Source organism: Hyperoodon ampullatus (assembly GCF_949752795.1).
Source record: "Hyperoodon ampullatus genome assembly, chromosome: 14".
Taxonomy (NCBI): Eukaryota; Metazoa; Chordata; class Mammalia; order Artiodactyla; family Ziphiidae; genus Hyperoodon; species Hyperoodon ampullatus.
In genome coordinates this window covers 44,306,310-44,330,174 of record NC_136927.1, presented here as the reverse complement: position 1 = coordinate 44,330,174, position 23,865 = coordinate 44,306,310, and the positions used below count along the sequence as shown (strand labels likewise).

Below are 23,865 nucleotides of genomic sequence, written 5' to 3'. Positions count from 1 at the left end.
TCCAGCAAAACTTGGGCAAGGGGGTAGGGGAGTCAGAGCCTGCCGGGTGGGTGTGAGTAGGGGTTTCAGCCACAGAATGGAGCAGGCAGGGTGACCTCACTCCCGGTGCATATCATCAGTCTTTCCCTCTTGCTGGATTTCCCAGGAGGCCAGGAGGCCAGAAGCCCAGCAGCAGCTGTGGTTCTGGGAAGGGAAGGGAGGCCTGACCTTGGCCCCACTCTGGCTGGCCTTGGCAGGGGATTTCTGGATGGCTCTTGCAGCCTGTCTACTGGCCCAGAGTGATGGTGGCTGAGTCTGCAGGTCTGGGATCTTGCCCGAAAGCCCCTCTACCCACCCCAAACGTCAGGCCACCTATTTCCGTGTCTTCACCTGCCCCACCCTCTGTCCTCAACCCCCATCCCACCCTGCTCTTCCCCAAAGATACTGACAAAGCACTTTTGTACAATAAAGTTTAATCACAATTATAAAAATGTGGCGTTGGGTTCGCGCTATTAACATATGTACAGTCCAGCCCAACAGGAAGGGCCCGCCCCCCACCATCCGGGCCTGGCAAAGCCGGAGCTTCCAGACACCAGGGTGGGAGGGTGACCCACAGGGTCTGGCAGGAACAGAAGACGAGGCAGGGTTCCAGGCACAGAGTCCCCAGGACTGAGGGCGCAGGGCCCCCTCCAGGGGGAGAACATGGCCACTGCCCCTAGAGACCCCTAAACTGGGGAGGGGTGCACGCAGGGCACAGAGGGGAAGCCCCCATTAACACAAAGCAAGGGGGCTATGCAGCCCCCCCAAAAACAGGATCTGTACAGGCCGGCACCCCAGGTTTCCACAGGAAACAGCTGCTGGCAGCTACAAAACATTTACAGCTTCTTCTCCGCAAAGAAAAAAAATCGGGGTGGGTGGGCAGGGGCAAGAAGGGAAGCGGAAGTTGCCTCAAGGGACTGAGGCTCCCTCACTAGGCTCGGGGGCCCCCAACCCCACATTTGGAGATGGGGCATGTGGGCCCTGCTGAGCCCACTAAGGCTGGGCGGGCTGGGAGCTCAGGGCACCAGGGGGAATAAATAGGGGTGAGGGCACCAGTCCTGCCCCACCTCAGTTGAGGGAGCCGCGGCAGCTCTCGGTGCCGCACAGACAAGGGATCTTGTTGTCCTCCAGCGGGAACTTGTAGTCATAGGTGATCTCCTCATCCACGCCGATGGGCTGCTTGGAGTAGATCACGATCTTCTTCTGGGACTCGATGGTGATCACCTTGGCATAGCAGTTGGGCTATAGGAAGAGGGCAGCGTGAGTCACGGCCACCCCCTCGGCTCCTGCCCCGTCTGCTCCCCCCGACCCTGCCCCCTGCACACCGTGCAGCAGTGGTTGATGAACCTCGCCAGGTTGCCACACTTGGTGGCGTCGATGATGGTGTCGTGGTCCACCCGGAACAGGTAGCTGCTGCCAATGCCCTCTTGCACGTAACGCTTCTCCCGCATGTCGGCCACCATCTAATAGAGGACAGGGTGGGATGGTCAGGGGGCTTCCCCTCAGCTTCCTGCCAGGCTAGGCCTGACCCCACTGGCCCCTGTGATGGGGGGTCCAGACAGTCTCCCAGCTGCCACCCTGGGAGCCTCACTAGCCTGTCCTGGGTCCACAGCTCTCCCTCTGGCTCCCGCTACCCCAAGGCGCTGACTCCTGACTTTGCTCGAGGACCCCCACCTCCCAATACCTTTGGCTGCCGTTATGACAAAGTCACCCACAGGACTCCAGGGAAGTCTGCACTGGCCACTGGGCAGGAGAAGCAGTCACTGTCTCCTCCTGGAGTGTCTGCCTGGCCCATGGGAGAGCCCGTGGGGACTGGGTGGGTTCCTGAGATGACAGTGGCCGTTTCACGGACTGAATCCTACTCATCCCTTCTCCCAGGACCCTCTCTCCAAAACAGGCGCCCACGGCCGCTGCTGTCCACATCAGGGCCCACATTCTTGGGTGAGGAGGAGGACCTCATTTCCCAGAAAACAGGACGATAAACCCTCTGCACACTCCCCTTGGGTGAACTCACTCTCTTCCAGGGCTTCAACTGCCAGCTAAGTGGGGGGAACTCCTCCCAAACTTCCATCTCCAGCCAAATCCACCTCAGTGGAACTGCTGGGCGACACCCGGTAGATGTCCCCCGGTCACTACAACTTCACATGTCCTGACAGGAGCTCATCTTGACCACAAACCCGCTCCTCCTCGCTCCCTATCTCACTGGCAGCCCTACCTACTCCAGGCTGCTAAAGGCAGCACCGAGAAACCATCTCGCCTCGGCCCTCGCCCTCATTTCCCAGAACCAACTCGTTGCCTGGTCCTGCCAGTTACCTTGGACACACAGACTCCTGCTACCTTGGACCCACTGCCTAGTCCAAGCCACCCCCGCCTTCGGCCGGGATCTCTGCAACAGCCCCACCCCGCCGTCTCAGCCTCCAGTTCTCTCTGCACGCTGCAGTCAGATGGAGCTTACTAACCTCCAAAGTCCTCTCCTGCTTAATGCTTCGCAGCAACTTTTCTCCTCTCACCATCGGTCCAAACTCATTAACGTGGCTCCCAAGCTCCGCAGCATCCGGCCTCCACCGGCCCCCTCCAGCCTCACGTTGCTGCCACTGGCCCTAGGTTTTCCAAGTGGCCATACTGACCTCCTTGCCCTAAGACCATCCTGCATCCAGGCCTTTGCATGTGCCGTCCTACAGTGGAGAGCACCCTTCCCCTCACCTGGGCCTGGGAGTTGCTCAGCATCCTTCAGCCCCTGGTTTAAACATCACTGTGCTCCCACCTCCCCTGCCTCCCTGAACACCGCCTTTCATATCAACCCAACACCATCCTTATGTTTCTTGCTGGATCATTAACATCTAGTTTACTAGTACCCATTACTAGTTTTTGAAGGAAGGAAGGGAAAAAAAAGAAAAGCAGGTTTCACTGGCTAAGTCTCAGAGCCAGGAGGGACCCCGAGGGCCGGGTGGGTTCTCATGTTGGCATCCCAGGCTGCCATCAGGTCAGGCAGGGGCTGGGCGTGGGGCCTCACCTGGCGGATGTTCTGACCCACGTATTCGATGACCATCTCGTCAGCTGCGATGGGTTCCATGGCAAAGAGCCCCCACTCATGGATCCGGCTCCGGCCGAATCGGAGCTTCTTCTTCCGGAACTAGGGGGCAGAAGGCAGACTGTGCTGCTGGACGTCCCCCGCAACCTAGCTGCTGCTTGCCTCTCCTCAGACCTCCGGGGCAGGAGGGTGTTCTGGCCACTCGCCGCCGGCCCATCCCTAGGGGGCTCCACGACGCTGTCTTCCAGTGGCGCCCCTTCCCTCCTCAGTCCCCACTCCTCACCTTGAGCTGGTTTAACTTCAGCAGGTCGCTGTCCATGATGGCGGAGGTGCCGATGGCGCTCAGGAGCCGCCGCTGCTCAGAACGGCGCTCCGAAAGCACACGGTTAGTCCCCTGTGAGGTGCACGCCAGGGAGGAGGTAAGTGACAGGAGAACTAACAGGAAGAAGATGCCGCCAGTGGGCAGGTACCAGGGCAGAGCCTCACCTGAGTGTCCGCTCCTTCCAGTTGCCGGGCCGAGACGGGGCACACGTCCAGGTACCTGTCCTTCTCCTTCTTGCTGATGGGGTAGTAGCCTTCGCTGCGGGCCGAGCCTGTCTGGTGCTCGCGGGGCCCATCCTGGGGCCGCCGCTTGCGTTTCGGAGTGCTCAGGTTGGTGAGTGCGGGGTGTTAAGGAAGAGAACGGGGTCCTCACCAGCCAGATCCCTGGGGCTCCGCTCCTCTCTCCCCCGCAGTCCCAGCCCAAGGAAAGGGCGACTGACCTTAGCTGGAGGTCCTGAGCATACTCAGTGTGAGGACAGAGAGATGGAGAGAAACATCTTAGACCCCACCTTTCCAGCCACAAAATCTCTGGGAGGCAGAAAAGAGGCAAGAAACAGAGAGCAATGGTGGCTTGGTAGCCAGGGGAGAAATAAATACCCAAGCTGAACGTGGCAGAGAACTGGGCAGGGAAGGAGGCCAATGCAGACCCTAGGAATGATCTCAGGAGGACAGTGCCTGGCTGAGCGACCGCAGGGCAGCCCCCACCCCCCACCCCCCTGGGCCTGCCTCCCTGTCCCGAGAAGGCCAGCCTCCGGGGCTCAGGATATTGGTGTGATGGACCCAGTGGGTGTCGTTAAGCCAATCAGCCCCACTAGTCTGCTGCAGCAGCCTCTCGTATGTGAGCCGCAGGTAGCCCATGTCCTCCAAGTCCAGGCCCGAGTTCCAAATGTCATACAGGATGGTCATCTGCTCAAACTCGCTGCGGGGCTCGAAGGTGGGGGGGGGCGGGGGCGGGGGCGGCGGGGGCGGCCGCCGGCGCCGGGTGTGGGAGCGGAGGCTGCGCCGCCGGGTGGCCCCCTCGCCGTTGCTGCTGCTGCTGCTGCTGCTGTCTGATGACTCCGACTCCTCCTCCTCCTCCTCCTCCCCGTCCTCTTGCTGCTGCTGCTGCTGCTTTGGCTCCTCTGCCTCAGCCACCACCACCTCAGGGGCCTCCAGGACCTCATCTGCTGGGGAGCTGAAGAGGGCCGCAGGAGCAGGAACTGGCTCCAGGGGCCGAGGGGCCGGAGTGGAGGACGGCGGCTTGACGGCCAGGGCATAGTTGTGCTCCAGGAGGATGTGGCTGAGCAGGGGGCCTGGGCGGTCCACCTCGTCCAATGTCTCTGTGGCCTCTGAGTCGGCGCCAGTGGGCAGGGCGGGCAGCCCGCGTCGGGCTGGGGTTAGAGCCAGGTCGGCCAGCACGGCCAGGTCCACTTCTGTCCCTGGCTCAGCCTCCTCTTCCTCGGTGGAGCGGCATCGGCCTCCAGCCCGGCTCCGGCCTCCCCGGGACACCTCCTCGGGCCAGCTCTTGACCAGAGACGCATGGTCCAGGGGCAGGTTGCGAATGGTCCGCTCCACGGCCCGGGGGACTTTGCGGGAGGCAGGGCCGGGAGACTTGACCTGCGGTGGGGCAGCGGGGGGAGGCTCTGGGGCCGGCACCTCCTCCACCGCAGAGAAGGAGACAGTTTTCCGGCGTTTCTTGGGTGGGGGCAGCAGGGGGATGGGAGAGGAGGGGCGCTCGTCGGGGCGGGGGGCGGGGGCCGGGGGCCCAGCCGGTGGCTCTGGGGTTGGCTGGGGCACACTGGGGGGCGGTTCCTCCGTGGAACCTGGGGAGGGAAGCACACGGGGAAAAGGAGAGGGTCAGCTTCTCGGCCAAACGTCATCACAGATTTGCTACCAGCAAGAACCTGGCCAGCCTCCCTGGGAAGTCCACACCCCAGCTGCCCTCACTCCTCAGCTCCCCACAGACACTCCTGCCCTCACAGAACTTCTAGTCCGACGGAGACAATCACATGAAACACATGTGCAGCCCGATCTCTGAAGGGCGGGGGTAGGGGCTCAAAGGAAACAAACACTTGGACTCTAGTCTTTTTACCAAGACTGGCGGTGACAGAACCACATCCAACAACTAGACACAGAGATCAGACGACTTTTTGTCAGCTGCATTTTATAACCAGGATGCAGTTGTCCAGATCTGAATTAAAGCAGCCATTATTTTGACTACAAACAATATTCTTTGTTCAGTGAGGTGAAAAAGATACAATGTAAGAAACTGAATCTTTTTATTAAACTATTTTATAAAATTGCACTGTGGACCTGCCCAAGTGAGAAAGGGGTCAGGAAGTCTCCCCTCAAGAAGCTGAGGGTGGGACTTCCCTGGTGGTGCAGTGCAGAAGAATCCGCCTGCCAATGCAGGGGTCATGGGTTCAATCCCTGGTCCAGCAAGATCCCACATGCCACAGAGCAACTAAGCCCGTGCGCCACAAAGACTGAGCCTGCACTCTAGAGCTCACGAGCCACAACTACTGAGCCCGCGTGATGCAAGTACTGAAGCCTGCGCACCTAGAGCCCGTGCTCTGCAACAAGAGAAGCCACCCCAATGAGAAGCCCACGCACCGCAATGAAGAGTAGCCTCTGCACGCCGCAACTAGAGAAAACCCGCGCGCAGCAACGAAGACCCAACCCAGCCAAATATGAATAAATAAATAAATAAATAAAAAGAAGCTGAGGGTGAAGCTGAGGTCCCAAGGATGAGGAGCAGGCAGTGCTGTCTCTCCCCAGCTAACAGGGACAGGGAGCACATCATCCCTCTGTGGACACCCCCAAGGCTGCTGCTGAGTGCTGGGGTCTGAACATTGCTCAAGGCATGCATAGCCCTTTCCCCAGGGCCCAACCCTGTCCTGCAGACCTGACCCATCCCCATAACCAGTCCACAGCCTTGCCCTCTCATTCTAGGTTTTAGTCAGTCAAGCAGGCATGGCCTTTCAGGCCCCCGGCCCTTTGCTCACATGGTTCTCTTTGCTCACATGGTTCCCTTTGTTCACGTGGTTCCCTTTGTTCGGAATGCCTCTCTCCTTTCGCCCATCCAGAAAGCCCACACGCAGCTTTTGGACCCAGGTCAATGACACCACCTTTGTAAAGACTTCCCCAGTTTCCTCAGACATTGGTAACATCTTCCTCTCAGAACCAGAAGGCCGGTGGTTCTCAACTGCCATCTTCAAATTGGCTGCAGCAGATTAATAGCTAGAATTTTGTGCCAAGCACCAATCCAAGCCTTTCACATACAGTAAGTACTCACTTAATTCTCACAACGACCCTATGAGGTGAGTACTATTATTAATGCTTCTTACAGATACGGAAGCCAAGGCACAGAGAGACTGATAACCTGCCCAAAGTCACCCAGCTAGCAAGTGACAGGACGAGACCTGCATCCCAGGGCAGCCTGGGTTGAGTTTGGGGTCTTACCTACTGCCCGGCGCTGCTTTGGACCTCCTAGCCTGGGACTCAGCGGCTACAGGTCTGGCCCTACCACCCACAGAGCTAAAGGGCAGCCAGCACCAGGCCTGGCCTGAGCAGGCAGTGATCAACATGTGTCCACTGCCTCAACCGACACGCCCTCAGCCTCCTGTCTCCCGAGAGTCTGGACACCCCTGGGCTCTCAGCCAGGAGTAACCCACACTCTGAAGCTAGTGAGGTCCCAGGTGCCAGTCCCCAGTCCCCCAGGTCCTAGGAGTCCTCTCACATCCTCTCCTCTCCAGCACTTTGGGGCAGACCTCTCCTCTGATCCATCCTCCCAACCTAGCCCACTGGGCCCTCTGGAAGCCTGGCCCTTGAGAACAAATTCCACCCAGCCACCCCCGACTCAGCTTCTTCCCACAGACTTCCCTTTTGCTCCCCGTCCTGAAGGAAAGCTGGCAGGGCCTTTCATCATTTAGGGAGGCAACTTTCAGGTTACCTGCCCAGTCTACACAACTCGCAGAAGCCACTGTTTCTACAGCATGACCTACCCCACTCCCTCCCTGCCCCCCGGCCATCATTAACTGATGGCTAAATGACCCAAGCCAGCCCAACCAGAAACTTCCCTGAGGATAAGGTTCTAAGATAGGAGGGGGTGGGACTTCCTGGTGATCCAGTGGGTAAGACTCCACACTCCCAATGCAGGGGGCCCAGGTTCGAACTGTGGTCGGGGAACTAGATCCCACACGCATGCCGCAACTAAGAGTCCACATGCTGCAACTAAGAAGCCCTCATGCCACAACTAAGAAGACCGCATGCCACAAGTAAAAGATCCCACATGCCGCAATGAAGATCCCACGTGCCACAACTAAGACCCGGTGCAGCCAAAATAAATAAATTAAAAAAAATAAATCTTAAAAAAAAAAAAAAAGACAGGAGGAAGTCTGTCTGTGGGGGCAGACATCCTCTGATGGAATGGAGAAGCAGAGGAAGACCATTTGCAGGAGAGAGGGATGAATCAGAGGGGAAGACAGAAGAAAAGCAAGTCCTAAAGGTGTCCAGGCCCCTGTCCCTGGGATCTACCAGACAAGCCCTCTCCTAGGCTCCCGCCATCAGGCCACACAGGCCTCTATCCAGTTATGTCCTTGGTAGCTCGGTTTTCCCTACCATTCTCTAAAAGCCAAGGGACCGGCCTTAATTTTCCTCTCCTCTCCCACCTCTGCCATCTACCTAAGGGACTCTGATAGCCCTCTTGTTTGCCAGATTCTCACATTCACTCATCCTCAGCTACCCTCCACCAGTCACACACCCGACCTTGTCACCCCCTCCATGTTGGACGGTGACACTCTGACCCCTACCCTCTGACTACAGTTCCCCAGGTCCTTTCAGTTCACTCCACTGTACCTGTTCAATTTCCCATCCTCTATCGCCCTGCCCTCTAGCCCATCACCCTCCCCTTAAATTAACTTCATTCTTTGTCGTGCCCAGACCACAGTGGCCCTTGCTTTGTCCTCTCCTTTCACGCTACTTTCCGCAGCCTTCCACCACTTCCACCCTGTAGACCCCTAACCCAGAATCCACCCAACCACCTGCCTTCTCTCCTCCTTCACCCCAACCCCCGGCCTCAGCAGGGCTTCTGAGTTGCTGGCAGTCCTAGTCAGCTTTCATCCTCACTCCCCACCCTCCTCATACTCCAGGCTTCTACTCCACTTATGCCCCCTCATGCTCAGAAATGTCCTGCCTTCCTACTGAAGAGAGGAAAAGGAGGCCTTCGGCTGAAACCCCACAACTCCCTGCTTCCCCATTTATGGAGAGATCTGTGTCTGACCTAGAGGGTCCATCCCCCCTAGGTGTGTTGCTCCAGCAAGTATTCCTCTCTCTCCTGGTCCATCCACCAGCTCCTTCGTCCCTTCAGTGTATGAACACACTCCAGTCTCACGTACTTTGAAAAGCTAACCCTCCACCAACCCTGCATTTTCTTGCTGTCTCTCCAATTCCAGTTGGGTAACCTTGAACAACTCACTAAGCCTCAAATTCCTCACCTGTAAAATGGGAGTAGCAGAGATGTTGTGAGGAGTAAATGAGAAAGTGAAATTTGCAACTTTGCAACATGCTAGGGCTGGCACATGGGATCTACTCAATTAACGTTAACTAATATCATTAAGTACCACCCCTCAACTGTCTTCTTTTGCAAGAGTAGCTTACCCTTCCAAAAGACTGGTTATCTATCACCTGCCCTCACTCCTTAACACCCTCTAACTTGAGCCATGCTATTGAAATTGATAAGGTCACCAGTGACCTCCTAACTGACAAATCCAACAGACGCTTTTCGTTTTGTGGCCTTCCAATACAGGCCACTCCCTCCTTTTGAAAACCCGAGCTCCCTGGTTTCCTTCCACCTCTCTGATCACTCCTTTTCAGCCTCCTCTGGCTCCACTCTGCCCCCCTATCTCTTTTAAGACAATTAAGGCTCTGGCCCCCTTCTCTCATTCCATACATCCTTCCAAGGTATACACAAGTGTATTCACACCCATACTTTCAAATACCTATCGCATTTCCAGCCTACTGTTTTCTAGAGCTTCAATCTTTTTTTTTTAAACTTTTTATATTGGAATATAGTTGATTAACAATGTTGTGGTAGTTTCAGGTGTAGAGCTTCAGATCTATTGATCCAACAGCCCACTGACTGTTTCTACTTGGGAGGTCCCAGAGGAACATGAAACTTAACCCCAATTAAATGCATCAGCCTTCTTCCTAGTTCTGGTTCTCGAGTTTCCTTTCCTGGTTAAGTAGTTTAACCAAGTGGTTCTACGTCCTAAATTTCTCTGAAACCCTCATCCCCACTTCCACTCCCTGTACCTCACTGTAACCACCCTGGCTTTGGTTCAGGCCCTTCGCTTACCTGCATCCTTTCAAACCGTCTCATGAGCTGCCCCACCTCCCTCCTGACCTCTTCCACAACCCTCCCCTTCCTGCGAGAATGATCTTTCTGAAATGCAAATCTGATCACATCCCACTTTTTCTTCCTACCCTGAAAATGAAAGAGTACTGAGATTGCTGTCCCCTGACCTACGATTCCATCGGCTCTGCTGCCACCAATGGACTTCGGAGAGACTGAGAGGCGTCTTAGGATTAATCAGAACCTTGACTCCTTCTCTCACGGGTTCTGGGCCAGAACAGAGCGCCTCAGTGCTAGGAGGTCTTCCTGTGCTCACTGCCTATCTCAGACCATGGATTCTCAATAATGTTCGAGAGAGATCTCTGGAAGGCCACACGCATCTTTGAAGCATAACTTGAAAACTGAGTTAATTCCACCATAAGAGCAACCTACTCCAAGTTACCACCATTGCTTGCCTTACTTCCTGCAAGAGCCTCTTAATCTCCCTGCACAAACTCTGGCCCCTCTCCAAGTTTTCTCTGCACTGCATCTTTTCAAAACACAAATACAACCACGTCAGTCCATTGATGGCATTCCACTGCCCTCAAGATAAAGCCCAAATTCCTAGTGTGACCTACTCATTTTGCATGATCCAGACCCTGCTCATCTCTCCAGTTTAGGCCACCCCAGCTCCCCCTCACTCTCAGCTCTCCAGAGGATTAGCTTTCTTTTTTGTCTTCCAACATGCCATTTACTCTGCCTTGGGGCCTTTGCACATGGTAATCACACCCTCCTGCCTGCTTTGGCTGGATTTCAGCCCAATGGTGCTTCATCGGACAAGACTTCCTCACAGATATGCTCAGGTTCTCAGAATACCCTGTACTTTTCTTTCATGGCTCTTACAGTTTGTAGTCACAGGTTTTCTTAAGTAAAGATTAAACTGTCTCTCCCCATAGACCGTAAGCATCATGACAGTGAAAACAGCGCCTACTGTGCATACCATCACATCCCCTGCACCCACTGTAAGGATTCAATAAATAAGTATCTATTGCCTGAAGGAACAGTTCACTCAGCAAGATACATTACTCGTGTGATATAAAACTGTGTCATATATCATATAAAATCCACAAAGGAAAGCAAAGACAGAATTAAGTTCTGAGCTTATGTTGTTAATAGTTATTATCTATCCAATTTGACCATTTAATCAGGTATATACTACACATTAAGGAAGAGGCTTAAGAAAAATTGGTAGGAGAAATTTACTAAGTTGGGAATTCTCTTTAACTTACTTGGGAAAAGATCATTCTGTTTTACTTTAGTAGCCAAACACCCTGGTCTAACTCTGAAAACTGTTTATGGCAGTGCAGTTTGAGTGTGTTAGGACATAAATGTCTCCAAGGGAGGAGTGACAGGAGATAGTGACTTCCATCCAATTTTGTACGTTTTCCAACAAAGTCACACACTTGCATACAATTAATAAACGTCAACCACACTGTTACCATGAAGACAGACATACACATACACAAAGACCACAACAACAGTTCCATACCACCTACCTGCAGGTCTTGCTGGAGACTTCTGTTCGGGGAGAGATGTGACTGGGAAGTCTGCAACCCTTTCTGGCTCGGGCTCCTCCACAGGTGCTGACAGGGGCATGGGGACATCTCTGGGGGGTGATGATGCTGAGGGTATGGCTGCTGGCTGCTCCTCTTCCTCTTCTTCTTCAGAGGAGGACTCAGATGATGAGGAGGACGATGAGGAAGAAGATGAAGAAGATGAAGAAGATGAGGAGCTGGATGAGCTGCTGCTCTCAGAGTCCGATGTGCTATCATTCTCACCATCTGAGTCAGCATACAGAGAACATTTGGAGGACGAATCGCTTTCGTCGTCCTCGCCTGGAAATCCAGAAGGGGGAATCAGGCAAGGTGAGAAGACCCCTCACTTGGTCAAGCCGTGGGTTCATTCACTGACTCACTACTAGGGATGTGTTAGGCTCTGTGCTAGGTGCTGGGGATTCCTACCCTCAAGGAGTTGGAGAAGCACCCAATCTGTCCACAGTGTGATAAACTTCAGTATGAAGGGCTAGTGGAACAGGCAAAGGGAAGCCCTGGATTCTGCCTGGTTGACCAAGTCAGGGAAGGCATCCCTGTGAAGGAGATGCTGAAGTCAAGAAGGACAAGAAGGAGTCCGCCCAGCAGACATGGGGGCTGAGTGGGGAGGTCAAAGGTAAGAGAAGATGGTGCCCTTGCAGACTGGCAAGCAGCCTGCCCTAACCACCAAAGCTTTTCCCAAAGTGGGTCTTATAGACACTGACTGGACAACAGACTCTGAAAAAGGATTCCAGGGTAAAATAAGCTTAGAAAACGTTATATGGTCTATGTCTCTGGGAGTGGTAATACACTGGAAGGGCTCTAAGAAATTAAGAATTTCAGGGTCTTGGAGGAACATAATCGAATAGGGGTCTGGAGAATGGCAGGATGAAAGATAAACAGGAGCTAGATCACAAATGGCCTAAAGCATCAGGCTGAGAAGTCACCTTTGGAAGACAGGGAGCCAGGAAGAGACTTAATGGGGGAGAGTAACAGGGTCAGGTGTGCATTTTAGGAAAGATTCCATCAGCAGGCTGGAAAATGGATTGAAATGAGAGGGATGGAAACAGAAATGGGGAAAACAGTCAAAACTGCTGCAGAGGGCTTCCCAAGTGGTGCAGTGGTTGAGAATCCGCCTGCCAATGCAGGGGACACCAGTTTGAGCCCTGGTCCGGGAAGATCCCACACGCCGTGGAGCAACTAAGCCCGTGCGCCACAACTACTAAGCCTGTGCTCTAGAGCCCACGTGCCACAACTACTGGAGCCCACGTGCCACAACTACTGAAGCCTGCACGCCTAGAGCCCGTGCTCCGCAACAAGAGAAGCCACCACATGAGAAGCCCGCTCGCCACAACTAGAGAAAGCCCGCGCGCAGCAACAAAGACCCAACACAGACAAAAATAAATAAATTAATTAATTAAACAAACAAAAGAAAAAACTGCAGACTCTGAGTGAGAAAGACAGGAGAGAAGGAACAAGGGAGGTGACAAATTCAAGAAACACTGAAGCGGTAAAATGGACAGGAATTGGTGACCAAGTGGATGTGTAGGGGTCTGCACCCCTCACTCTTAGCAGATGACCTAGCCCTCTGCTTTCCTGAGAGAGTGGCTCTCAGATCACCGTTCTCATGATTCTGGCCTCTGCTGAAATGGCACCTCTCGGAAGCATCCTTTCACCATCAGATGTAAAACAGTCCACCTTTCCCCGTTCCCTGACCCTGTCACTCCCTACCCCGTTACCCTAGTTCATCTTCTTCAAAGCAAGTATCTCTACTTGTGGTGCTACTATTTGTCCACTTGTACGTCAAGTCCCCGCCTCCCCCCCTTGACCAATCGCAAGCTCCAATAAGTCAGGGACCACATGTGTCTTGGTCATTGATATGTCCCTAACACCTAGAACGGTGCCTGGCACACGGGAGGGGCTCGATATCTATTTCTGAGCAAAGGAATAAAAGAGAGACTGAACCGTGTACTCAAGCCTCAATAAATGTGGAGGAACAGACAGGTGATCAACTGAAGAACAGAGCTGTGTCTGGTGCCAACAGCTGCAGCGAGGGGAAGAAGGAGGCACAGCTCAGTGGCTGGGCCTCAACGGAAGAGCAGTGCCCAAAGGGGGAAAGGCACAGTGGGGCAGCAGGAGAATGCAGCCCCCTTATCTTGAGAAAATAAATGGGCTGTACTAGGTTGTCTTCAGGGGACAGCATGTTTCAGAGGTAAGCAGGAGGGAGTGTTCTGGGTATTGTTTACAGTGGGCCAAAGGTTCCAAAGGATGGGGCTAAAAGGCAGTTGTTTTGGGGGAAGGCAAAGATGGCCAATCAATCCAGCAGGCAGGTTACATGGGCTCAGAAAGGGCTGGACAGGTGGCTGAGTCCCTCCTTCCCCAGAATTTGACTGTACTCTGTGCGTGCTTACCATCTGATGCCTCTGTCTCCTTCTTTGCAGCATCCATGGCTTCTTCATGCTCTTCATCGTCCTCATCTTCCTCCTCATCCTCCTCATCCTTAAGGAAAGGGATAAAGGGGAATTAATAGAAGAAGGACAACTGGTTCTCCAGGAAGCACAGCTACCAGGGCTCCAGCCCAGAGAGAAGCTGGCTATGGCGGCAGGAACTCAGGACGTAGGCTCTTGGCAGGGACCAGGTGCCTCAGCTCCTCACCTTCTCTGAAGAGGACTCCTGGGATGCCTCCTCCCCCTCGCTGTCCAGAGCAAAGGACTTGCGGTGCTTGCCCTGGGTCTTGCTTCGCTCTTCATCTCGTTTTGGGGGCTTGGTCCCCGGACGTCCTGGCTCTCCAACCTCCTTCTCTCGCTCAGCATCTAGGCCCAGATGAGTAGTGCAATTTACCATCAGCAAGAGTAGCCCTATCCTGTGAAAGGAGCTCTGCACACACCATCACTGATCTTTCTCACAGTCCCACAACACAGACCTCATTTTACAGACAAGAAGTTGAAGCTCAGCAGAGAAACATAAAAACTGCACATTTTACTTCACATTTTATACAGTTTTAAACACATTGCACCCATTTTATCTTTCATCTTGTTCTGCGATGGGTGGAAGAGGGAGGTGATTTTGTTATGTCTGGCCCAAGAAAATAGTACTAAGGCCAATGGGTCTCCAGGGAAGCAGATCAGACTCAATAAGGAAGTTTCCCGCCACGGAAGCTGTCAACCTATAGCTCAGACTTAGACAAACTGGTAGGAAGGGTGTAAGAGCGCTTAAGCATTAGATGGTAACCTTGGGTAGATAATCTGTTTTAACCTCGCGATTATTCCTCTCTTATGGGGAAAAAGTGAAACACAGAAAACTTACGGCAGCATACCAGAAATAAAAACCACAGCTAAGATCCAGGGATAACCCTACCTGAAGGTTCTCACATCTCAAAGAACTGCTTTACTGTAACCTGTGCCAAATCTTCACTTGGCTCCTTGCCCGCAAGACACCTTCACCCCTTCATCCCTGCCTCCTGCTTTCCTATCAGAATCGAAGCAGCCTTTTTCTTCCTTTCTGCTTCGCCTGACCTCCCACTCACCATCTTCATCTTCCTCGGCTGGAGTAGAAGGCCGGGGCCTCTTTTCCTCACTGGCCTCGGAAATTTCCGAAGGCTCTTTTCGCTTCACCTGGGAGATGAAAAGAGATGGTGCCCTTTAAAACCCAAACACTCGCGGTTCCCAAGCACCCGTACTCCAAGGAAGGGAAGCCCTCCTTCACCCCCTCTCCCCACGCAACTAGGCAAGATCACAATCCTGGGTACCTTGAAAGAAGGCAGCCGCAGAGCTCCTCGCAGTCCTGACCCAAAGGCGAAGGCTTCGATGCTGGCGGTACCCCCACTCTTGGCCCAGTCTACCAGGGATAGCAGGCCTGGCTCTTTGAGCTTTGTCTTCTCTTTATCCTCCTCCTTGGCTTGCTGTTTAGCTGCATTCTGGAATGGCTGCAGGCAGTAGGGGGACCGAGCTCCAGAACCCAGGCGCTCCCTCCTGCCTCAGAACTACTCCCAGGCCCCAGGAATACAGAAATGCATCTACTCACTTCTCCATCTGACACACATCTATGCCACACCTCCCTCGCACCAGCCCCTGTACAGGCATTTTCTTGAAAGTCCGCTCATTCAGTCCATCAATCTTATGAAGCTCCTACTATTATTCCCACGCTACAAATGGAGACCCTGCAGATTGATGCCCAGAGAGATTTAAGGGCTTCGTCCACCACAAGGAAGCAGTGGAACCAAGACAAAGCTCTTCTCTCAGACTCCTGCTTCTTCTACTGTTCTGTGCCCCCCAGCTCCCCTGGGCCCAGCTGTGCGTGCCACCGAGTGCCACAGTCTCTCTCTCCACTTGCCCCAATCACCTCTCTTCTCTATTCTGAGCTGTGTAGCCTGAAGAAACCGGAGGTCTATTCCCTCCAGTGGAGCCCCAGGTCTCCCCAGTCCCAGGCACTGGCCCTCACCTTGGCCTTCTCTTCCTTGCTCTCCCACCACTGGTCAAAGGCTCCAAAGGCCACATTCTCCACCATCTTGCGGTTGAGGTCTCGTTGCATGATGCTCTTCATCTCTTGGACTAGGGTGGCCAGCACACGGCCCACGGTGCCTGCCGATGGCAGGGCCTTGCCCTCTGCCAGCTCTGCGTCCTCCCTGGGAGGCAGCCGGGCCTCTTCTCCTGAGACTGAGGAGGAGGGCAGGGGCTCGGCTGCCATGGGCAAAGGCAGCTGGTAGGCCTCCCGGGAGTATGCCCCTCGGCCTTCTTGCCCTTGTGTGTACAGAGCATATGGTAGGCCATAGGCTGCCTCTTGTGGGGGTGGGAATGGGAGGAAGGCCTCCCCAAAAGCCCCACCAGGGGGACCAGCTGAGGCAGCGGTCAATCCTTTGCCCTGCCGCAGTTGGTGGAGCCGAGTTAACATCTGGGTCTGCATCTGGAAGGACATGGGCATCCCTCCCCACTGAGCCCCAAGTCGATCCATGAGCTCTAAGGAGTTCACAAAGTCATAGATGTGGGGGGGGGGTGGAGGAGGTGGGGGGTACTCGGGGGGCGGTGGCCCATCAGGTCGGGGTGGGAGGAGATAGGCAGGCTGGTGGGGAGGGTAAGCAAGCGGAAGGGAAGCCAGGTACGGAGGGGGAGGGGGAGGAGGAGGGGGAGGAGGGGGAGGTTGCTGGGGGGGTGTTGGGGCCGGAGGGGGTGAGCCGCCCCTGTCATCGTCGGAGATTTCCATGTCCTCTCCAGAAGAGCATGGAGAAGCCTGTAGGGGTGCAGAGGACGGTTACAGAAAGCTACTGCTTGCTCCTTGGGCTTTTCCTCACATCTCTGTTCTCTTGCCTAGTTCCCTTCCTTCTCCCAACCCTGCCTCCTGGATCCCAGGGACTTCCCCAGGCTGACCCCAACCCAACCTCACCTGGTTCTGTCCATTGGCTTTGGGTGACTCCCGGGTAGCTCCTGGTTCCCCACTCCCTGTAGGTGCGACATCCTCAAAATTTGCCGGGGCTGGAGGGGGCGTGCAGGGCCCGTGACCTGACCCAGAAGGAACCTCGCTCCCTGTGTCCCTAGCCCCAGGGCCCGTGGTGCTGTTCTCTTCCTCTTCCTCGGTGTCAGAAGCCAGGAAAGAAAACTTGGAACGCTGCTCTTTCAACAACATCTCAATGCGGGAATCCAGGCTGCTGTGCTGAGCGAAGGGCACACTCTCATTGGTGGCCTCTGGGGCCGGAGAGCCTGAACGGGCAGGTGAGGCTGGGCGGGGGGAGGTCCGAGCTTCTTCCCTCTCGGGGCTGGGCCCCCCACCACCCCCGCCTCCACCAGGTTCTGGAGGCTCTGGGGGTGGAGCTTCTGAGGCAGGAGGCCGATAGTCCTGGTCAGCAGGCCGGTTGGGCTCAGGGGGCAAGTAGGAGGTGTAGGAAGGTGGGAAGCGCTCAGCTGTATTTTCGGCAAAAGGTGCCCCAGGGGGCTCCTCCCGAGTTGCCCGGCGGGGTGGGTAGGAAGCATGGCGTTGGTAGCGATTCCAGCTTTCATAATATGCTGGGTAGTTTGAGTCAGAACCACGAAAATGAGAGGATGAGGAAGAAGAGGACGATGAAGAGGACGAGGCCAACGAGGAGGAAGAGGAGGAGGATGCGGCGGTGGCTGCAGTGGTGGCGGAAACGGCTGCAGAGGTGGTCGTGGGGGCTGAAGACGCAGAGAAATGGCGGCGGGAAAAGGAATCTTGGTAGCTGTTCTCTGACCGCCGGGGCTTGAAGGAGGCTGAAGTGGTGCTGGAGAAAGCGTGCAGAGGAGTTAGCTGGGTTCAGCTCCGCATGCCCCAACCCCGCTGCCCCACTGTCAGTACCCAAAACCCCTCTATGCTGCCCCCAAAGGAAGATCTACACGCTACTGGGTTCCTAGCTAGAGAGTAAATTCCCTGAGGACAGGGATTTGTTGGCCGGATCCAGAAAAACTAAGACAAATTACTCCCAACCCCTTCTTAGAGACTCTAGGTTTCTTCTTCCCAGTGGCAGCTCCCAGAATCTGGGGGTCCCAGGGGGTGTTTCCGCTGTACCTGCTGGAGTAGGCTGAATCCTGAGAGTAGGGGGTGCTGCCCCGAGACGTGTAGGGGGTTCCCTGGGAGGACTGTGGGGTGAACTGGCCGAAGGAAGATGGGGTGTCTTGTCGGCTGCTGGAGAAGCTCGTGTCCTGGGAGCAGGGGGTGCCATTGCCAGGAGTGCCCACCACAGCAGTGCCTGCTGGGAAGGCAGCTGTGTCGGAGGAGGAGCGGCGGCGGGATTCAGTCTGGAGGGAGAGAGTGGAGCAGCGAGAAAGGAAAAGAGATCAGGCACCATTTGACAATATGCCCTTCACCAAACCAAGAACCCCAATTCCCTGCTTTTTGAAAAAAGCTAGGCCTCTTTTCCTTGGCTCTTCCTATACTTAACAATGAACTCCAGAACCTCCCAAAGGCTGTTTCTGGCATCTAAGCACCGGGCCCATGTGGCTAGGGCTAAAGCAACCTCAAGCTTCTCACCGTCTCAGTGGCTGCACCAGATCCTTGGAACTTCTCACTCAGGGCCTTGCCCCCAGTGGGCACCGTCTGAGGGGTGTAGGAGCCATTGACTATCAGCTCATAGTACTTCATTCGTTGTTGTCCTGGAGGGAGGAAAATGGGAACCAACAGTCAGATGGAGGAAACAACTCCTTTCTGATTCTGTGTCCCCACACTTGCTTCTCGGGCCTCAAGCTTCCTAAGATTTCTTGGAGTCTTGGGTTTGGGGCTTTCAGTTCTTCTACCTCATCTCTACCTAATAACTACTACAGACAATGTACTGGGTGACATTTCACAGTTTACAAAAATACTTCTAACATACGTTACTATGTTGGATGATCACCAGGAGAAGCATCCGTACCCCTATTTTATTTTACAGGCTTAAAGAAAACTAACCTGCACAAAGTGGTAAAACTAGAATTCAAACCCAGTCGTCTGATGCTACATCCCACCACCCTCTTCATCCTATAAACTAAAGTTGCAAGATGGCAGCCTGAAGGCTAAACGCAGCCCACCGTTGTGTTTTATTTGCCCTACACAATCACTTAAACTATTGGCAAGGGCAAGGGAGGAATGCAACATTTAAAACCCAGGAGATTTCACACAAGAACCTAGATTTCTGGCTTTAAGAAAAACTGTCTATGTTAGTCCCCATTCCCACTTACAAACTGGCTAATGCCAACTAACAGCTGCCTCCTTCCGATGCCACTAGACAGTATGCCACGGTCCCCACCCCTCCCTACTGCTCCTCAGCACAGAAGCCGAGACTGCTTCACTCATCTATACAGGTCCCTAATTCTCAATCCAAAATTTCAAAACCTCGTGTTTTAGAATTTGGTGTCAAAACCTGACATTAGGCTATTTACTATAGTTCTTATTCATCCTACCTAGTGTGACCCTTCATACATTTTCTTGCAAATACAGTCATACACTAGACTAAAGGGTGCTGCCCCAACCCTGCCAAAGACAATACACAAAAAACCGTATCTGGGGACTTCTTTGGTGGTCCAGTGGTTAAGACTCCACGCTCCCAGTGCAGGGGGCCCGGGTTCGATCCGTGGTCAAGGAACTAGATCCCGCATGCTGCAACTAAGAGCCCGCCATGCCGCAACTAAAGATCCTGCATGCTGCAAGGAAGATCCCACGTGCTGTAACTAAGACCCGGCAGCAGCCAAAATAAATAAATAAGCAAATAAATAAATAAATGTTAAAAGAACAAAACAAACCAAAACCTGTATCTGTACCATAAACTCTCTGTAAAATTCTGATGTCAGAAACACACCTGGCCCAAAGGTTTCAGATGAGAAATCATGAACCTGATCACCTGCCTGGCCCCAATAGGCATCTGCGTGTACCATCTCTGCCAGAGCCCAACCATGGGCAGCAGGCGACGGAGAACTCACCTTTGATGTCGAGCTGGGCATGGATGATGTTGCCCATGACGGAGGTAAGGTGGAGGTTTTTGACTGTTTCCTTGGCTCCCCGAGTGCTGGTGAAGAGCACACGGGCTAGGCCCAGGTGCTTGCGAGTACGGGGGTGAAGAAGGATCTCTACCTCTTCCACCTCACCATACTTTCGGCACATGTCCTTCAGGAAGGTCTCCCGCACGTTGTCATTCAGTCTTGCGAAAGTCACTTCTTTCAGTGGGATCTGTCCAATGTAGAATTCATCCAGCTGTGGAAAGGACAGTAGTTAAGTCGAGGGTCTCAATACTGACCACTGCTCCTTTGCCCTTTGGGAAATTTTAGTGAGATCCACGAGGCCAAGAGAGATAAAACTGGGAAACTACGAGGCAAGGGAATGGGGAAGGGGGTCCCAACAAGGGATACATCAGTCTTGACCCCTCTCTTCCCTGAATTCTTCTCACCACAGGATAATGACAAGAACCAGGAAAAGAAACGCACAAACTGAAAACTAAACCTCCATGGAAAGAACTAGTTATATGGAAATAATTCACCAGTTCAGCTCTTACTAAATCATTACCAAGGACTGGGCACTAGAAATACAAAGATGTGAAAAAAAGAGATTCCTATTCAGAAGAATAGATAAGACAGACACACACAATCGCAACATGACAAAACAAGTGTCAGCAAAGGTGGAGACAGGGTGTTTGGGAGCCCAGAGAAGGAAACCTTTGTTCAGAGTAGAGGCAGGAAAGAATTCATAAAGATGGTGTCATTCAAACTGGGCTTTTCGGATAAACCGGAGTTCACCAAAATGACAGGACCTGTAGGGCAGAGAACTATAAAATAACGTGGCATTGCCTAGAAACTGCAAAGTGCGTGGTAGGACAGAACACAGGCATGCAGTATCGAGGCAGGAGATGAGGCTTGGTCAGATGAATAATCATACACACCAATGCACAAAAAACGTGGACTTGGCAGCAAAAGTAAAATAAAAGAACAGTAAAACCAGAGACAAATGACAGCAATAAAATGGAGAGGATAACGGAGGCGAGGAAGCCAGGGGAAATGAATACAAGTCTGTATTAAAGGAGTGGCAACAGAAATAGAAAAATTAAGGTAAAAAGAGATGTGTTTAGAAAAAAGAGTTAGCACAACTTGGTGACACATTAAGGACAGAAGAATCATAGGATGACTCCCAGGTTTCTAGCTTGTGCAGCTGAGTAGATAGTGTTGCCATTCATCAGTAAAAGGAAAATAGAAAGAAGAGCAGGACTAAGGGGGTGAAGATAATTGTTTTACATCTCTTGAGCTTGAGGTTTCTATGGCGCCTCCAGATGGAGCTGTCCCTCCACCAAGCGTATAAGTCTGGGGTTCAAGAGACTGATCTTGGCTCGGATCAGAGGTTTGGACGTCATCAACATTACAGTAATAGTCAAAGTTGTGGGTGGGAAAGAGATTGTCCAGGACAAGTGTACAAAGTGAAAAGATAGGGATGAGAGAATGCCACAAGTGACTTATTTAAAAAGGAAAAATAATAAAGAATTAGAGAAAGAGACTAGGAACCACCAGTTTCCTAGGACCAGTGCTCCAAGGCCTGATGAGTCTCCTGCCTGGACAGGGACATGGGAATCCTCTGAGGAAACGAGATGGAGGAGGGGCGAGGAACAGAGGACTCCAGGGGTGGAGTCCCTGGTGTTGTCACTCCCCTTAACTGAGAAACTGGGGCGACACACAGGACACTGTTTTGCTATGTGCTCTCTAGAAGTACACACTGATAGGTGCAACAGCTAGACCTGTCTTCATCCTTCAGAAAGTTAACACCCCTGCTTGAGACATCTCACCTATATCTTTCTAGAAAATAAACACATCTCCTGTCCAGAACAACTCAGTCTCACAGTCTCAGAGATTATTAGATCTGGCTGTGATCCTTTCATTGGAAAACCCCCTTTTATTACACTACACTAAGACTGGATTACCAGGATGGATCCTCCACACCTCCAAGGGCCACCACACCAGGGGACTAGCAGACACGTACCTTAAACTTAGGGACTGGGAGGGAAAAGTCTCTGTTTTTGGACCTGACGTGGCAACGGGGGTCTTGGAGGTCTTCCACTGGTATATACTTTGAGTCCTAGGAAGAAAAGCAGAAACAGAAAGACAGCTCAAGATGAAATCAGTGTTGAGCTCTAGAGCCCATTTGGAGACCCATATGCAAAAGAGCTGGGTGCTGGCTGCCCACTTTAAAGAAGGCAGGCTATGGGTATGGGAGTTCTAGGTGAGGAACAGAGGTAACAGAGAACGGGGCTTGAGTTCCCTAGATGATAAGGAAAAGCCTGGGGCACTCACGTTGACACTGAAGTGGATTCCATCGTATCGGTACACCTTTTGAGAAGGCCTGCGCAGGGCAGGGTCCAAGGCAGGATCCACGATGAGCTTGTAGTTCCTCCACTGGAAGCTCGGGGCCTTCTGCCCATCTCCCCCACCTTCCTGATCCATCTTTGCTCATTTACACTGTCAGGAAAGAGGAATATGCAAGGGGACTCAGGACTCAGGCCTGCCTCCTTTGCTGCCCCTCACCGACTAGCCCCGACTCCAGGTACCCCCATCACCCCAGTTTCCACACCTCACCATGACCCGAGGCTCCCCCAGATTTTCTCCCAAGTACCTTCTTTCACCACAACACCCCATTCTCTCTCCACCTCCCAACTCTCTCCTCAAGGCCCCAGGCCCATCTCGCGCCCCCTTACCTTCCCGCTCTCCCTAGCGCGCGCCCCACTTGGCCTCGGCACAAGACCCCTCCCCCGCCCCCTGGCAGGCCCCGCCCCCTCCCGCCTCCTCACCGGCCAGCGGCCCAGGCCAAGCCCGGCTCCGGCTCCCACACACCGGCTCCCGTCCCCGCGCCCCGATCCTCTGGCCAAGAGGTGGCACCTCTTCGGGGCGTTGGAAACACCGCGAGACCGAGCTCGAGACCCGGCTTCGGCCCCGAATCTGGGCGGGGGGTGGGGGGAACGCGCGCCGCTGCCCTCTCCTCCCGCCCCGGCGCGTTCTGCCCCCCCACCTCCGCGCACGCGCGGCGCGGCCCCACTCACCCGCTCGTGGCGAGCGGCTCCCCCTCCCCCCACCCCGCGCGGCACCTCAGCGGCGCGAGGCGGTGGCGGCGGCGGCGACAGCGCGAGACCCGGCCCCGCAGCGGTGGCGGTGGCGGCGCCCCCCCACCACCACCTCCCCGGCGCGCGCACCAAACACCACCGCCACCTGCGCGAGGCCCAACGGGCACAGCTTCTATATTCGCACTTTCGCCACGGGCGCCGCCGGGAGACCCACGGGGCCGAAGATAGCGGCTTCGCCTCGGCCGGCGCGCTGTAAGGCTCAAGAGTTGCGGCCCAGGGAGCCTGGAGATTGGCCGCATCCCCCGGAGAGTGGGCTTCACCACGGCTATCCAGCTGCTCTGGCCTGGGGTCCTTGACGAATCGGCGGCGACGAAAGGAGCGACTAATCCCTGAGGATAAGGGGGCGGGGCGGAGGGGAGGAGGCCAGCCAGAGCTGGGGAGATTTGAGTGGCGAGTTGAACAGGCGCAGATTCGTCAGGCGGGCGGGGCGAATCAGTAGACAGGATGCGCGCTCCTTTGCTCTCTAACCTGCCGCTTCCTCACGCGGCCAAAGGTCTGAGAGGCTGCAGATTCGCCACAAGTCCTGGCCTCAGCTGTTGCCTCCCTTTAACCGCCTTGGTGGAGTCAAGAAAATAATGCCGGGTTAGCCAAGCCCTGTTGGCAGAGTGGGCCACTTTTCCTGGATCTTCCTTACTAGCACAACTCAGAGGACTGCTCAATTCTGACCTGGGAGAAATGGCTACAGAGTCCGATGAGGATCTTCAGCCGAGTATAGAGAGGCCTGAATAATTCTGAGGAGGAGCCGGCCTAGCGAATCTGCGAATTCCTTCGTGGGCGGGGCCAAGGCGCCGCGCGCAGAGGGCGTGGTCAGCGTGTGGAGCCGGGCGTCGCGGGGGCGCTTCCTGTAGGACCCTCCGAAACCGGGGTGGGCTAGGAGCGGCGCCCGGGAGGTGGAAAAATACTACCAACAACGGTGACTCAGGCTGTTTGGCGCCGCACGTAATGCAGGGAGCGTTTAACTCCCGTTATCCTCCTTGGGCCTCTAGCTGTTTAAGATGCCCATTTGACAGATGGGGCTACTGAGGCC

General features: G+C 54.3%; 1 protein-coding gene across 1 annotated transcript; it reads right to left on the bottom strand.

Annotated features, from left to right (window-relative positions):
* Nucleotides 1-441: 441 nt before the first annotated feature.
* On the bottom strand, nucleotides 442-22,164 carry SETD1A (SET domain containing 1A, histone lysine methyltransferase; the record flags this gene model as incomplete). The annotated part of the gene is made up of 18 exons (XM_079719705.1): nucleotides 442-1,260; nucleotides 1,344-1,481; nucleotides 3,032-3,151; nucleotides 3,333-3,443; nucleotides 3,536-3,708; nucleotides 4,138-5,172; nucleotides 11,237-11,575; nucleotides 13,681-13,768; nucleotides 13,925-14,082; nucleotides 14,796-14,883; nucleotides 15,018-15,194; nucleotides 15,710-16,495; nucleotides 16,649-17,498; nucleotides 17,783-18,012; nucleotides 18,245-18,366; nucleotides 19,666-19,936; nucleotides 21,704-21,799; nucleotides 22,015-22,164. The coding sequence occupies 18 exons, from the start codon at nucleotides 22,162-22,164 to the stop codon at nucleotides 1,087-1,089; spliced, it is 5,106 nt and encodes a 1,701-aa protein (XP_079575831.1). The 3' UTR covers nucleotides 442-1,086.
* Between the last annotated feature and the right edge of the window lie 1,701 nt (nucleotides 22,165-23,865).